The sequence below is a fragment of the Macrotis lagotis genome, chromosome 1 (genome assembly GCF_037893015.1).
Source record: "Macrotis lagotis isolate mMagLag1 chromosome 1, bilby.v1.9.chrom.fasta, whole genome shotgun sequence".
NCBI lineage: Eukaryota > Metazoa > Chordata > Mammalia > Peramelemorphia > Peramelidae > Macrotis > Macrotis lagotis.
Genome location: NC_133658.1, coordinates 310,964,104 through 310,981,312, shown reverse-complemented (window position 1 = coordinate 310,981,312; position 17,209 = coordinate 310,964,104). Strand labels below are relative to the sequence as shown.

Genomic DNA, 17,209 nt, shown 5'->3' with positions numbered 1-17,209 from the left:
ATCCTGGTCCTGGCATAAAATTCCAGTTCAAGCACTAAAGCTGGAGAGATATAAAGCAAAGAAAATAATAACTAATATTAAAATATCATTAAAGATCTAAAGATTCCCCAAAATAAGGAGCAAGTACCTCTTTAATAATAATAAAAATTCAAAGGGGAAAAATTGCTTTCTACAAAAACTACAAGAATATCTAGAATGTCAATGGATATTTTAAAATGAAATAAAAGTTCTGGAAGAAAGAATTAGATAAGAATAAAGAGCTTAAAAAAGAAAATGGTAGACTTTATCTAAATGCAGGTTTCCTTGAAAACTGAAATAGTTCAAACAATAAACAATTGATTTTATGAGAGAAGAAATATTAGAATAATTTCAAAAGGTTAGAAAAATAGAAGAAAATGGAATATATCTAATATTTAAAATAATTATCCTGGAAAACACAAGAAAAGGAATCATTGTAAATCCCTGTAAGCCGCAACTTTGAAAATCACTTATTATCTCTTGAATGAAATCTCCAAAGAGAAAGTGCTAGGAATGAAACAAATTGAAAAACAAGTAATAGTGGGCAAATATTAGTACAGCTTGTCTGAAGCATAAGAGTGCATGAAGGTAGTAGTATGAGAAAAGGCTTTTTAGGTAGACTATAGACTAATTGTGGAGGTCCTTGAATGTCAGTGGACATTCATAGACAAGTGTCATGATCCAAGTAGTAGGTTAGAAAGCTTATATAAGTAGCAATTTGAAGGATCATTTAGAGTTAGTATATACTAAATTCAGGAAGATGTGTTTGAAAGCTGTTATATCAAGAAGAGAAATCACAGAAAATAATTTGCATATGCCAGACAGATGTTTAAGGGAAGATAAATGCTGTGAAGTACCTTCAGATATTATGGAAGTCATAAAAGTGAGAGACTACTGGGGTGCCTAGGTGGCACAGTGGATAAAGCACCGGCTTGGAGTCAGGAGTACCTGGGTTCAAACCTGGTCTCAGACACTTAATAATTACCTAGCTGTGTGGCCTTGGGCAAGCCTTGCAAAAACCTAAAAAAAAATTACTGATCTTTTTTAGGACCTTATAGATAATTTAATGGATAGATAGAAGGAAGGAATGTGTATGTGGGGGAGATAAAAAGACATTCATATTATTTCATTTTCTTTTTCATTCATTCTGTCTAAAGTGATATGGAAGTTCACAGGGTATTGGTTCACCCTTAGTTTTTTGTGTTTATTTTCTTTGCTTTTGGAAGGCAATGGGGTTAAGTGACTTGCCGATTTTTATTCATTTCAATAGCTAGGTAATTATTAAGTGTCTGAAGTCACATTTGAACTCAAGTCCTCTTGATTCCAGGGCCAGTACTCTATCCACTGCAACACCTAGCTGCCCCCTTTTCTGACATTTTTTATAAAAAATCATTTCTGTTTAATGAATTAGGCAAGACTTTAAGTATTGTAATTTCTTTTCATTAAAATACAGAAAAGTCCACTAATAGGGGTAAAAACATTTTTACAAATAAATTCTTCTTAGCAAACCACTTAATATTCCTTTCCAAGATAATTGCAGCCATTGGAACAATTGCTATCAAAAATATGCCCTTATTTATTCACTTTAGGGTCTGCAACTAAGATCTGGAAACACTTGTATTCATTTGTTTTCCTCTTAATCACAATGCTTCTGGGATCACAAATCCAATAATAAATGAAAATATATCAAAGTATCATGCTTCTGCCAACTTAATTCTGTAGTTCAGAATTTTTAGGGTTTTTTTAACTGAGCTTCTCCCACTTATATCTCATCTGCTAATTATTCATTTGCTTCATATTATTGGTTTGGCTTAGTTGTAAATGGCAGAGCAGGTGCCAGAAAATCCAGATCGATGCTATGCCTCAGTTGAAACTGTTGTAGTTAGTAGCTCTGGCATCTGACGCATTGATATCATGACCACAGTGTCTCAGGTGTGGAACTGAGATGTGAAAAGCATCTGCCCAGTTTCTTTTGCTAATGAGATTTTACTGAAAAAAAATGTTAGATCTTGGCAGAATGTACTGATGAAACCTAATGAGCATAATTGAGTATTCCCAAAGACACTGAGAAAAACCATTAAATCCTTAAAGTGAGTTTTTTCCTTAGGGTTAGATTATCATATTCTTCAATGGTGATCTGTATGTAAAACTTATTTTCTTGTATTTTGACATTTTTTTTTGTTGATAGTTTGGTGCTACATAATATATTGCTTTACCTTTCTACATAGAATTACAATGAAGAACAAGTCACTTAAATGAAGATTTTCAAGTGTTAGATTAAAAGTAAGAATTATGTGCTTTTCAAACCATATAGATGAATATGTAGATCTGGTTATATACATACATATATTGATTTGTTTAAAAAAGAAATTATTCAGTTTAAAAGCATTCACTTGCAAGTCTTGTATTTTTAATTTCTAAACATTTGGAACTTAGTTCTCATAAAGAGGAAATTCACATCTGTTCATTTGTCAATGGCACTTTAGTATAGAAAGAACAGATTTCCTTTAAAACAAAACAAAAATTTTAATACTCCGTAGCTACCACTCTTTTCCACTGGGGTAATGTAGGTAAATCATATTATTTACTATCAATTTTTAGGAACTCAGGTTGATTACATCTTAACCACTGGTAATATTTATTGCACCATGGCATTGACAGCACTACTGTGTAACATATGAAGGTATTTAATTGTGTAAGACTGACTATTTTAAAGGATAAATGATATATTACAATAATTACATTAGGATTTCCTGTGTGCCATATAAAAGATGACATTGTTTATAGGTCTTAACTGTAAAACTCTTAACCTTACTACTTTAAACGTATATCTTAGAAACTAGATTTCAGATAAGAGTGTGGATGCATTAAGGGCTCTAGTTTTTAAATATGTTGTGTGAAAAATTATACTAGTAATGCTATACTTGACCTTATTAAAAGTTCTTTGGGGAATTTTTTTAATCTTTTCTTCATCTCCAACTCTTGCCAAATTTTTAACATATATACATGCACACATATAAATTTTTTTAATGTGATACCCACCATGTTAGCCTTGAATCAGCCACAAAGATGTAGTCTACTATAGGATTAGTGAGGCCAAAAAGCAGACTAGGTGCCTGTGTGGAAGTAGGAATTTTGAAAAGAGAAGAGGTTGTGATTAATTCCAGGATCTAGGTGTTGGAAATCCCAATCCCAAGTGAGGTTCACATTGTGTCTGTGCTAGCTTGTGATGGAGAGATAAACATCTATAAAGCCAACCAGGAAGCCACCATGTTCATTTGTAAGGCAGATATTGCCTATAATTTGTAGTTTTTACAATGATCATTTATACAGCCTTCCAGTTTAAAAAATGCACTTTTTGATACAGTGTATGCATTGTCTTCAGTAACAGGGGGAGATGTTATATTAAAAATGGAAAAAGTTCTAACTAAAAAGACATTTTCAGGATTTTTTTTTTACTGTTTTCCAGTAAGGACATGAGTAACTGTCTATTTTATCTTCAGTGAAATATCATTGGATCTGTATTAAAAGATGCCATATTTTTGGTTTTAAAATGTCTATTATTGTAGAAAAGAATATGGATAGATGGTTATGTTATGATGTTACTTCTTCTTTAGAATAAGTAAGTACCAAATATATTCAAAGAGAAATAAGTCTTTTATCTTCTTGATTTGTTCTTTGAAGTCTTAATGAGACTGTGAGTAGTTAAATTCTCTTCTAGTGCTTTTTTATGTACTATATTGTAACAAAAGTTAAAGTGTAGGCTCTTTATCAAATGTAAAATAGAAATTACATCCATAATGCATCATATTTGCTAGGTGTTTAAATAACCATTTTCTTATATATTTATTTAAATCTAGTCTATCAAAATGACAGTGATGGGGCGGCTAGGTGGCATAGTGGATAAAGCACCGGCCCTGGAGTCAGGAGTACCTGGGTTCAAATCCGGTCTCAGATACTTAATAATTACCTAGCTGTGTGTGGCCTTGGGCAAGCCACTTAACCCCATTTGCCTTGTGAAAACCTAAAAAAAAATGACAGTGACATTTTCATCATAGTTAACTATTTACTTAATATATTTATTGCTTATGTATATCTTGGTTTTTTCTGATTGTCCATAATCCATAAATTCACATAATTTATTGAATTCTGTGGAGAACTGACTTGTGATATATGAGATTTCCAACAACATATTACAGGAAATGTATTCATTATCTTAGAGTAGTTCCATTTATGTATGTTTCCCAGTATCCCAAATAACATAATTTATTTTGATCTTCTTAGTATGCTATGTTAATTATGTAAAACTTTAGAATTCAATTCAATAAGCATTTAATAAACAACAACTATGTGTAAGGCCCTTGGACAGATATTGGGGGAGATGTAATAATAATTGTGGGGATAAAACAAGTATATAAATAACTGTAAGATATCATAAATGGAAATTCTTTAAGATAGTTTGATATATCATATGTTTATTCACTATGTCAAATTTCCATCCATCAACATGGCATATATATGAACCTGGGTTCTCAAAAATCTGTGCCAAGTCCTACCAAGCAAGAAAAGCTTTGGTTTCAGATCAGCAAACAGTTGTTTAGCTGTTGTAGACAGCTAGATAAGACAAGATAAGAAAGATTTATCACTGGTTGACTGCTGATGGGTAAAATTTTGACAACAGTATTTCTTAAAGGTTATCTATCAAGACTTTGAGCATTTAGGATATATGTCTATATATATATATATATATATATATAATGTCACTTCAGTTAAACCCTAAATCTTTTTATAATCAATCTAGAGTTTTATAGTATACCTTTTAAGTTATAAAGAAAATTTAAAAGATATTCAATGCTCTTAAGTTCAACACATAAAACTGTTATAACACCATCCTTAGAATAATCTTAGAATTAGTCAGTTGAATAGTTGATTCTGTTTTATAAAAAAATTATATGTTAGAATAATGCTATTTTATGTCCAAGAGAAAGATATGGAATAAATTTATGTAGCTAAGATAGTAAATTAAAAGTTTCACCGTAACCATTTCTGATAGGAATGGCATGTTTTATGTAAGTTGGGATAGCCTAGGATATGCTGGCATTAAAGAGACCAGCCTATGGAGAGTTGGTGTTCCTAAAATTTGATAGAATTTTCACCATCTTAGGAAATGTGGTGAGAATGGTCAGAGAATGGTGGAAATGTCAGAGAGCTTTTATTTTTTTGAAGTAAATTTTATCTTTTTAATCTTATTTTAAGTAAATTTTTTATTGAATTTTTTGGCATTGTTTTGTTATCTTCTGGTCCCTGTCCTTAATAAGTGGACTGGTCTGAAGTAGGCCTGATTCAAAATACTTTACATGGATGGCAAGACTGAATTGCAATGTATTTATGGTTAAAGTGGTAGAAGTATGTGCAAGACACCAGATTTAGAGTTATAGTAACTTCTATTTTCATATGGAGAGCTTTCTTTATGGGATAAGGAGGGCAGACCATTGATTCAGTAAAATTAAGCTGATGTGTGATTTAAGAAGTTTTAGAGGAATATAAAAGTATTACAAAACTTTCCCTGACTTTTAGAAATAGTTTGAAAAAATACTAGCTTACTAACCTAAGAGATAGAAGGAAAAATGTTCTTTTAGCAATTAGAAACCACTAAGAATGCACTCTTGTTTTTTAAGGTTCATGTTTGAAGGCAAAGGGATCACTATAGACTTTTGACAGCACAGTTGAAAAAGGCTTTGCTAATGGAGGTGAAGACTGAGACTGCAGGAGGGTGAATGAGATGGGGGAACTGCAAGTAGTAAAAGCCTTAAACTTACCCTAATGCTACTTCCCAGAGTGTGACTTCCTACACAAGTATAGATTAGAAGACAAGGTGACTTCCACTACCAAGAAATCTGGGAAGGTTCTAAAGATATTTGAACAATCTAATGAGTCATTATAATTATAGTTAATGAGACTGTCTTCTAACAAATTAAAATTTTCTTTTGAGCACAGAATTTGATAAGCTTGATATGGTCACAGATTTACTTTTGTGGTACAAGTTATGCCTAGGGAATGACACTTGTCTATTTTTAGTTAAGATTGTCATACCTGTACCCATAAAGATGAATTCTCTCTGCATCTTATTCCCCAGTGTATTTCAACAAAGGAGTTGAAATTTCTCAGAGATAACATTTATGAAAAGAATTCATAGATATTGCATTATTTTCTAACCCCTAACCTGAGTCATTGGGCCATCCCAAGATAATCTTGGTCCAGAACATCATTAAGAAAGTGTTGATCATTTGTTTTTTATATCACTTCATTTCCCAATATAGTTGTCCCCTACCCCTGCCCAAAGGTTCATCATTTATAACAAAGAATAAAAAAGAATAAAAAAAGTTCAGAAAAACTGAAATATAAATAATTTCTTAGAGTATACTGTATTTCACAAATATAGTCCCTCTACCACCACTTCATAAAAGGAAGCATTAGAATTGTATTCTCATATATCTTGATCATTATACTGCAATTACCACAATATTCTATTTTATTTCTAGTTTTTATTATTGTTTCTTTCACTTATATTGTCAGTATGTCTATTATTCCTAGTTCTGCTTCTTTTATTTTGCATTAGTTTATGTCTTCTCATGCCTCCTTTTATCTTTCATGATCATCATTTTTTAAAGCACAGTTAAATAATCTCTTGCATTCATGCACCACAATTTATTTACCTTTTCCCTACCATATGGACAACTACTTTGTTTCCAGTTTTTCACTACCTTACAAAATGAGGTTACAAATATTTTGTGATGTCTCTTGGTCCTTTCTATTTCTGACCTCCTTGGCATATTATATAGTGATCAGTGGGATCCCTGTATCAAAGGATATGAACATATTATTCACTCAGCATATTTAATATTGTTTTTCAGAATGATTAGATAATTACTCTTCTACCAACAGTTTATTAGTGGGGCTATCTTTCCACAAAGTCTCTAATATTCCATATGGATGAATAAAAAGTCTCTATTAAGTGCTTACTATGCACATTTCACTATGCTCATTACTGAGAAAATAAATAGAAAAAAGTAAGAGAAGTCCTACTTTCAAGCAATTTGCTTTTCATTAGTAAGCAGCCTAAGTAGTTTTATCTGGAAGTCAGATGTAAGAGCCAGTGGTCCTTGTAGCATGATGACAAGTCAGATTTTAATCCATAATTTTATTAATTTCCACTGACAATACTATATTTGTACCTGATGTTAAATTGTTTAAGGGTACCAAAGACTATTTTCGTGAGAACTTGGTCTTTAGCAACTTAGACTGACAAATTAAGAGTTGTGTCACTTGCAAAAGCAGTTACTAATCATATCTTGACTTAGGTTGCTTCCCTGAATGATAGATGCAGTAGCTGGGCTAGAAAAATCATCAGTTGTCTGGAGAGCATTGATATTCCCCAAGATTCTTGGGCACAGGGTCGAAGGATGTCTTCACTGTGTAGGAATGGAGCAGTCCAAGATAGGGGCAATGGTTTGACCCACCTGGCACATTCTTCTCTCTCTCAGTGAGTGCATCTTAATTCTTTACCAGGCTCTCTTGCCTGTTCTATTGGACCAGTTCCTTACTTGTCATCTTTGCTAATTTGCTGAATATTAATTGAAATTTCAAAGCTGTTTTGATTTGCATTCTCTTATTATTAGTGATTTAAAGGAATATTTCATTTGGTTATTAAAAAAACTTTGCTATTCTTTTGAGAATTGTTCATATCTTTTGAACAATTGTCTTTTAGGGAATGAATCTTGGTCTTACTTTGTATTTAGTTCCTTGCATATTTGTTTTATTTTAGATATTTGATACAAAGATAGCTTTCTCAAGTGAGGATTTCCCTTATCCTATCTGCATTGATTTTATTCATGTAAAAAGTTTTTCATATTAAAATGATAAAAATGAATTCATCTTTTATCTTTTGTTATATCTTCTGTGAAATGTACTTGATTTTGTACTAATTTTCTATGACCTGATCTTTAATATTCAGTTTTCAGTTTTTTGGATGTACATGTATATGTCTGCACATGTGTGTGGGGGAAGGAGAGATAGAGGGAGGGAGGGAGAGAGAGACAGAAAGAGAGAGAGAGAGAGAGAGAGAGAGAGAGAGAGAGAGAAAGAGAAGGAGAATTTGTTATGGTATGTGTTATCTGATGCTAATCTAAACTCAACTTCTGCCATACTGCTTTGCATTTCTCCTAGTAGTTCTTGTCAAATAAGAAATTATTTAGGTTCTCCAATTTATCAAAAACTGGATAGTTGAGTTTACTTGTCTATCTATTTTGTTTTGGTTTTTTGATATTTTTATTTGAATACTAAATCTGTAAATTAATTTAAATAACATCAACATTTTATTATATTGGCATTGCCCAGCTATAAATATGGAATGTCTCTCCAATTGTTTACCATTTTTTATTTCTTTAAAAAATGACTTGTTGATTAACTTCTATAAGTTTTGAGTGATCCTTGACAGGTTGATTCTCAGAAAACAAATATTTTGTAGCAATTCTGAAGAGGACTATATATATTTTTTACTGGATTTTGTTATTGTTATATAGGAATACTGTTAATTTGTCACAAGCATTTAAAATAAATTGCATTATTTGTGTTGTTTATTTCAGCCCCCCCATACACACACACACATACACACACAGATAAATAAATAAATGCTGGTTATGGAATCACAGGGTTCCTGTTATATAACACTTAGCATGACCCTGACAGTATAATAGAAGTGAGAAATATAGTCTTTTAGTTCATGAAGATTCCATTCTTTCTTACCCTCAAATAGTTTAGTTTGCCTTAGAAAGAACAAGTCAGAAATAGCAGTAGCTCAAAGATATAAGATGTGAACTACTTTACCGACCCTTTTAAAGATAGTTAATATTGTCCTTTTTTCTATGCCCAAAAAGATAAAAAAAAAACTGTGCATACAATTTGATCCATCAATACTTCTGCCAGGTATGTACTCCAAAGACATAAAATGGGGAAAGGACCTAAGAATTGAAATTCAAAGGAATGCCCATCAAATGGGGAAATGGTATGGTATATGATTGTGAAAGGATATTATTGAGTTAAATGAACTGAGGATGATTTCAAGAAGCCTAAAAGGAATTATATGAAAATCTGCAAAGTGAAGTGAACAGAACCAGGATATTGTACATTGTGGCAACAGTATTGAACAGTGAATAACTGTAAATGATTTATTATTCTCAGCCTTAAAATGATAAGACAATTCCAGAAGAATAATGGTGGCGCATACTATCTGTCTCCAGAGAAAGAACTGATAGTGCCTGAATACAAATTGAAACATGCTATTTTTCATTTTCTTTCATTTTTAGTAGAGTCTTCTTATACAAAATGACTAATATGAAAATGGTTTACATGACAGCACATATATAATCTATAATTATTTACTGTCTCAGTGAGGGAGGAGGTGAGACAGGGAGGAAGATATCAAATTTGAAAGTCAAAACTTAAAAAACCCAAAGGTTAATTTTTTTAACATGTAATTGGGTGAAAATAAAATAATTTGTATTAAAAAAGAAAAAATAGGGGCGGCTAGGTGGTGTAGTGGATAGAGTACCGGTCCTGGAGTCAGGACTGCCTAAGTTCAAATCCAGCCTCAGACACTTAATAATAACCTAGCTGTGTGGCCTTGGGCAAACCACTTAACCCCCTTTGTCTTACAAAAACCTTAAAAAAAGGAAAGAAAGAAAAAATATTTCCCTTATTTCTCAGTTTCCAGTGACCAATTTATAACATTTCTCCCCCATTTTATATGTTATAGGGTCCATTAGAAAATGATTTGGTCATTCATGTAGCCCTGGTAGCAGAAAGTCAACGGTAAGTATTTCAACTACAATGAGGTTTTTTTTTTTTCAAAATAATTTTTAAAACATGTATTGAGATGAAAGGAAATCTTTTCATGAATTCAGCAGAAATTTGAAGAGATTTTATTTGATAGGTGGACATTAACTTAATGTTAAATACAAGTGTAAAATTCTGCTTATTTTTCTGTTGAAGGACATAATGTTCTCACTCCTTCAAAGATATTTATCCAACCACACTTTGGCTTTAATACTCCATCAGAAGGTATTACTTGTTACAAACTTTTTACAAACTGTCTCAATTACTTTTTTGTTCTAGCTTACAAGTTTTTCTCAACACATATGGTATCCAAACCCAGACTCCACAGCAGGTTGAGCCTATTCAGATATGGCCTCAACAGGAACTTGTAAAGGTAAGTCACTATGTCACTCAATTTCTCCTTCTATGAAATCTTTTATGTGATGAAAATATGATCATTGGTTCTAAGATTCATTAATTGACATTTTATCCTATAAAAATCATTTAATCATTATTACTGAATAGTGACTGCTTTGTTTATGCCTAAATGCCATTTGGCTTAATATTATTTTAGTTTCATATTAAGTCATGTAAAATTCACTATTCAAAAAATCCCCACTAATCAAGTGGCTTATTATTATATAGACGTGATCCTGAATCTACACTCTCAACAAGCTAGGCCATGGGAGTATAACAGGTTCTCCCATGCTGGAAACGTTTTTATTTGGGGCCTTACTAAAAACACTATGTTTTTTTGTACAAGAGCTTACCCACCTAAATTTGGAGAGCTTTATCACCAAGTATGTTGGCAGAAGAGTTTTTCAGTTTCCACTACTCACCTACACCATCTGTTAAGGCTTCAAGAGGTTGTGATCTGTAACTGTTCAAGGAAGATCCACAGTGGTAAAATCATATATCCTTAAAGTATTTTATTTATTTAATCTTTTTCCACAACCAGAGTCTGTAATTTGCTTAGAAGTCTATTTTAACGATATCAGATTATCCTACCATAATAGTCTCTAAAAATGTCATTTAAATAAAATTTTTTATGTTTTGAATCTTACTGAAGAAACAATTTCACAAATGAAAAAAGATGCTTATTCTCCTTTCCTCATAATTTGTATTTTAAAATAATTCCTTTTTTGTTTTCTATTTAATACAAATTATTTTGTTATGAGTATCTCATTTCAAAACCATGAATAGACTTCTCACACTATTAGATTTTAATATGTGAAGATTATAACCATATCATCTTTATCACAGTCAAATTACTCTCAGATTGACAAAGTCCTTATGAAAGAAGCACTGGCTTGATCATCAAGAGATCGAGGTTCTTTTCCTGATTGTATAACTTCCTAGTTCTTTGAATATGACAAAGCATTTAGCTTCAATTTTCTCATCAGCAAAATGGAGCTAGATTATAAGTACCCAAATACCAGTTTTGCTTCTTCCTTTCACTGAGACTCAGTTTCCTCATCTGTAAAATGTAGCATTTGGCCCAGAGAAATCTATAAGTTCTCTTACAATTCTAAATCTTCTGATCCTTTGTTATGGGTTTGTCTTTATATGTGCCGACCAAGAAGTCATCTAATCAACTATACTATTCAAAATCTTCATAACTAATTTCATATGTCATTGTCTTTTTAAATTTAATGCAATCATAATTACTAAGTGAGAGTAAATATAGCATCTTGGATAAAGCTGATCTTAGCTTCAGAAAGTCCTGGGTTCAAGTTCTCTCTCCCACATCCCCACATCCTGGCTATGTATCTCTTGGCCAGTCATTTGACTTCTTAATACCCCAAAACTACCAAATGACAGAAAAAGGTACCATTCTGAGTCAATAGAAGTTCTCACTGGAAGCTCTATTTATGAAATCACAAGATCCTCCTCTCTCCAGCTTCTCCAAAATGCCAGTTACTGTTTAAGTAGCCAGTTGGTACGTGAGAAAGTGGGTGGTAAGGGACAAAGTAGTCATTGGAACTTTGTTCTCTGACCTCCAACCTCGGGTTTTGACCATCCTGCCCAGTTGTGCTTTTCATCATATATGTTTAAAGAGTAAAGATTATTCTTTCATTTTAAGTGTCTATTTTTATTTCACTATTTTTCCTCAAGTTCTTAGAAGATACATCTTGTGAGTTATAGCATAAAGGTCGAACTTCTAAAGTTAAAAAGTTTTCCCTGAAGTTTGACTTGCCTTAAATACTAAGTACCTGATACCTTCCTCATTTACTTCTGAGTCTATAGTTTCCTCTATTCTGCTTAAATTTCTGTAAGAGATCATGTAGGACTTTTATTGTATATGGTGTTTCACAGTGTGATGGAGGTGACATTTTTTGGTTTCTGGTATGCCTAAATCCATGTAATAGCCATTGTTATTATCATGCTTCTACTCATTAGTACATATCTGCAATATAAGAGCATTGCATGTATTTCTGAGTCTTTTGATCACTATTATAACATTGTGTGTATATAAGTACATGAAATTTCACAATCTGACATATATGAAGACTTCCAAGATCACATGTGAGAAATCACAAATATGTCTGATAACACTTGAGACTTCAAGTTTTCCCTTATAACAATAAGAACTCCTTAAAGGATGTCTAACCACAACAGTGTGACTTGCTCATTTGTAAAATGGTGCTGTGATTACTTTTTGAGAAATAAATCTAAAGTACTCTAGACTGATACATTTTATTTAAAAAAGGAATAGCAAATTGTCATAATACATTTTGGGTTTCACATGCAATCTTGTTTTTAAAAATTACACTATTACAGTAATGCTTGTTTTATTCCATAAATTAAAAATAAAATATATATTTTTTAATTTCTGACCTTTTAATGACCAAGAACAATTTTATATAATGTAACTTAATAAGCCTCAACACTCTTGTAGGTTAAGTAAACAATGCTACCCATTTAAATATATGGATAGATTATAGAGGTATGAGTAAATAATATACTCATATATTAAGCAATGAGAATTGGAATAGAACTCTCTCCCTAGCTTCAACCCCAAGACCATAAAAAATTTAATTTTAACAACAATGATCTTTAAAGGGTTATTATGATTTAAAATTTTGTCCACTGGTTCTTTGTTTACACTTGCATATTGGTAGATGCAGGACTGTTTTTTAAAGTCAAGTCTTTTCTCCCAAATTATGTCCATTAATTACAGTTATCAGAGGTCGACTTCCAAATGTGTCAAATTCAGACATTTTCCTGTGAGGATTAACATTCTGCTTGGTAATTTATTCTTTAATTGCAACAAAAGAACTTGCAATGGGTTTCTAAGCAGGTGGTATAAGGGATCATTTTCAGTGACAGTACACAATACCACTAAGAAAAGGAAAGATGGTTTCAGTTTGAATGGACACAGTTACACAAGCAGAAGAGGATGCTAACTTCTGAAAATACTAGGTAAAATAATTTTTTTTAAAAAAGAAAGAAAATGGTGGTTGGTCAAGAAAACAGGAGTGCCATCTTGTTTCTTTTCATTCCCACTAAATAAATTCTATGTATGAGTTTTCTACTGTTTTCTCTTATTTATATTTTATAAAACTTAGATTTTACACATAATGTTTGTCTCAAAAATAATCTCTCCTTTGGATGCTCTTCTGCTTAGTTGTAATGTCAAATAGGCTTTTGTTATTCAAGGAAAGTTATATCTAATGTTTATTACTATATGATCTTTGAAAGTCACTGAATTTCCCTGAGCTTCAGTTTCCCCAAGTGTACAAAGGGGAAAGTTTGACTAACTGTATTCTGAATTTCCTCCATCCCTAGATCTATGTTATTTTTCAAACATTTCTCTTACATTTTTGTGCATCTATATTCAGTATGTTATCCTGGCACAGGTACATTTAAAGAACTGAGAATATAAATGGCATAAAATTATTTAAAATAAAGTAAAATGAAAACTAAAGCAGCAGTGATTTGTTTGTTGTAGTATATTATATAACAGTTATAGCAAGTTTAGGATAAAAAAATCATAAATTACGAGAAAACCCTTAACTAACAGTATGTGGTAGCAAAGTAAAAAACTCAGCAAAATAAACATTGCCTGTTTAAGAATTATAGATTTAGAACTGTCAGATTGTTATCTAATCCAACTAAACTTTTTAGATGTGGAACTGAGACTGAGAGAGTTAAAGTGATCTTGTGATATCCCAGAGGAATAGGTGACAGGACCCAGTTTTAAACTCAGGTCCAAAACTAGTTCCATTGCTTCCTAAAACACTTGTTAGAGCAATAGTTGTTATTCATCCTTTTCCTATTATTTTAAACAACCAATATAAAACATTATAACATATTTTGTATTGGTTAACTTTTTTTCTTATTCAGACGATTTAAATACAAATAAATAAACTTACTATTGCTGCAGGAACACTGTGCATAGCCTCCCCAGTTCAGTTGACCACTGATCATTTGTGTATAAACCTTATCTTGAGCTTGTTCATTGTGCCTTCTCTAAAGTAAGAGTTTCTCCTGGTGGGATTTTTTGTTGCCCTAGGACGTTTGTAGTGGATTTTCCCCCAATAATTTGTTAAATGAATAGAATCTAGAATATTAGAAAATGAATTTGAAATTGACTACTTAACATATTGAGATATCTACTCTTCCTGAAAAGACTGAAATTTACCGTTAGTAGCTGGCTTATTCTTCCAGTGAGAGAGATTGTACAGTTTCTTCATAACCTCTAATGGAGTTCAGAAGGAACTATGGAACATGACCAGAGAGAAGAGATGAATTGAGACCAGTCTCAGAGTCTTGGTCCTTATTTTGAACTCTATCACTGGCTGACTTATTTGAAAAATGAGGGAGTTGAACTAAATTGTTTCCTCTAATTCTAAAATCTTACCATTCTAATTCAAAAGTAAGTATAAATTAAGGATGGAAAAATAATTTGTTGCCCAGAACAACCCTTGTGAATCAGAACTTGGAACATAACTGACCATTTTCCATATATTTGTGTTTTGCAGGCTTATTTCCATCTGGGCATCAATGAAAAGTTAGGACTCTCTGGAAGACCGGACAGGCCCATTGGCTGCCTTGGCACCTCAAAGGTCCTAAAAAAATACTAAACAAAATCCATGAAATTCCCTGTATAAAACATTGTTCACATTTCAATATGCCATGTTTTTAAATGACTTTGACCTATTCTCCAACCGTTTTCATACTACTTAAGTGAAGTCATATCTTTCCCAAACAAATGTTAATGCTTGTTTTTTATTATTTAATGAAAATTCTCTATGAATGAAAGACATAAGAATAAAAATTATTTCTGGAATTTTCTAAGTATATAATTACAGATATATTTGACTGTTTACTTAGTATTGAAAGTGAATCTAATTTTTAAAAACTGACTGAAAAAGTTAAGGCTTTTATAAGCTTTTCCATAGACTTTAATTAGTCTACTGTTTATTTGGGTTTTGTCTTCATTTTTCACTTTTTATAAGGAAGGACTTTGGATCTTATTTGTGCATATTTATTTTGTTAACTTTTTTCCTATTGTTTTACAGATTTATCGAATTCTAGGCAAGACTGTGGTCTGTTACCCCATCATCTTTGACCTTAGTGATTTTTACATGTCTCAGGATGTATTATTGCTGATTGATGATATTAAGGTATCTTTGAAGCAAAATTTTCTTCTAATAATATGACTGGAATCACTAATCTTCTGTATCACTATCATTGTATCAGCATCATCTGACTTTACAAAATCTACCCCTCTGTGAACAGGACACTAGGGTTAGGTAGCTTCCAGAGAAGAAATTTATTTTACCCTGAAGTAATCAGAGAATCTCTTTTGAATTTGAGGACATTAGATAGAATCATGCTGATACTTTTTTTTTAATTATACCTATTTTCAGACTGAATAAGAATAGTCATTCTCTGGGTCATGTCAGTGGAATTTGAGGGTTTTTTTCCCCTTTACAAGGTATGTGCAACTATACCAGGAAAGAATATTTGCAATTAACTAGTTTTTTTACTCCCCACATTTCTATTTTTAGAGGAAGGAGTTAAAAATAGAAGATAACAAGCACATATCTGAAACTTAGCCCAGAAAGAAACTTCCAGTGTATTTCCTGGCATAAGGACAGATTCAGCTCAGTCTCCTTCACCTTCTATGTCTGCAGCTTCAGATATAAGTATAGAGAGAACTGATGTTTTGATTAAGAGCCCCCAAAATCCCACAAAAGCTTCAGTTATCAAAGAAAGGTTCAGTTATATTTACTGTATTTATTAAGATAAAAAATGGGCATTCATTTAGGAATTTTTGAGCAGATGAGATTGAAATCAAAATGGTTTTTATCAATAGTTTAGGTTAACTCTTTTATTGAGTTAAGTACTCTATGCCTTAGGTATTTACACTAATGAATGAGTCATGACTTAAGGGATTTTGTTGGGTATTTCCATAGCACTGCTATAATTGATTGTTAGTTATTTTGAATCCCTTTAAGCTATGGCACCCTTACATTTATTTGTCCTTTTATATTTTGGTAGAATGCATTGCAGTTTATTAAACAGTATTGGAAGATGCATGGCCGTCCATTGTTCCTTGTTCTCATTCGAGAGGACAATATAAGGTAGGGATTGAAAGAAAGAAAATACATGTTTCTTGCTTCCCTCCTTTGGATTGTCAAATATTTGAAGTCAAACATCATGTCTAATGCTTCTTCTTAACCTTCATTATACCTCACAGACTATTTTTATAATTAATAGCATCCCTGTAAATACTTGGGAGTTGTCTGGTTGATTCCTATGCCTATAAGGTTGACTCCTCTCTTTGTGGACCTTCTTCCTTGACAGTCAGATTCTACCTCTTGCATGAAACTTTGCTCTCTATGTCTTTGGGAAATGACCTCCAAGCTTATTTTGTATCATTCTTTTTATATTTACATATGATTTATATCATTTATATCATGTCTTTTGTCCTTATATTCTAATTTTTAATCATGTTTTTCTTTGCATTTGCCTTTTTACCACTCATAGAATGATTGGAGGCTACTTATTCTTTATCATTGTAGCTTTCCTAGGGTCTTCCATAAAGTTTTGTGCACATTAAGTGTTTATAAATTTTTATAAAGAGATGAATAAGTAATATGTTCATAATTACTCTATCAGTAAGCGTACTTTATTTATTTTAGAGGCAGCCGTTTCAACCCTATATTGGATATGCTAGCATCCTTTAAAAAAGGAATGGTTGGAGGAGTGAAGGTTCATGTTGATCGACTACAGGTATTTTTGGAAAATATGAAGCCTGATTACTTATTTTTCAGTAGAATTGATACTAGTGTAAACTTTAATTCAA

The 17,209-nt window shown here is 32.0% G+C and overlaps 1 protein-coding gene across 3 annotated transcripts in view; it reads left to right on the top strand.

Annotated features, from left to right (window-relative positions):
• PHKB (phosphorylase kinase regulatory subunit beta) overlaps positions 1-17,209 on the top strand; it is a 256,778-nt gene that overhangs the window by 186,573 nt on the left and 52,996 nt on the right. For all 3 annotated transcript variants that reach the window (XM_074211412.1, XM_074211413.1, XM_074211414.1), the window contains 6 exons: positions 9,833-9,888; positions 10,192-10,285; positions 14,877-14,960; positions 15,417-15,521; positions 16,402-16,484; positions 17,046-17,136. In XM_074211412.1, coding sequence (XP_074067513.1) covers positions 9,833-9,888; positions 10,192-10,285; positions 14,877-14,960; positions 15,417-15,521; positions 16,402-16,484; positions 17,046-17,136 — 513 coding nt within the window. The remainder of the gene's footprint in view (positions 1-9,832; positions 9,889-10,191; positions 10,286-14,876; positions 14,961-15,416; positions 15,522-16,401; positions 16,485-17,045; positions 17,137-17,209) is intronic.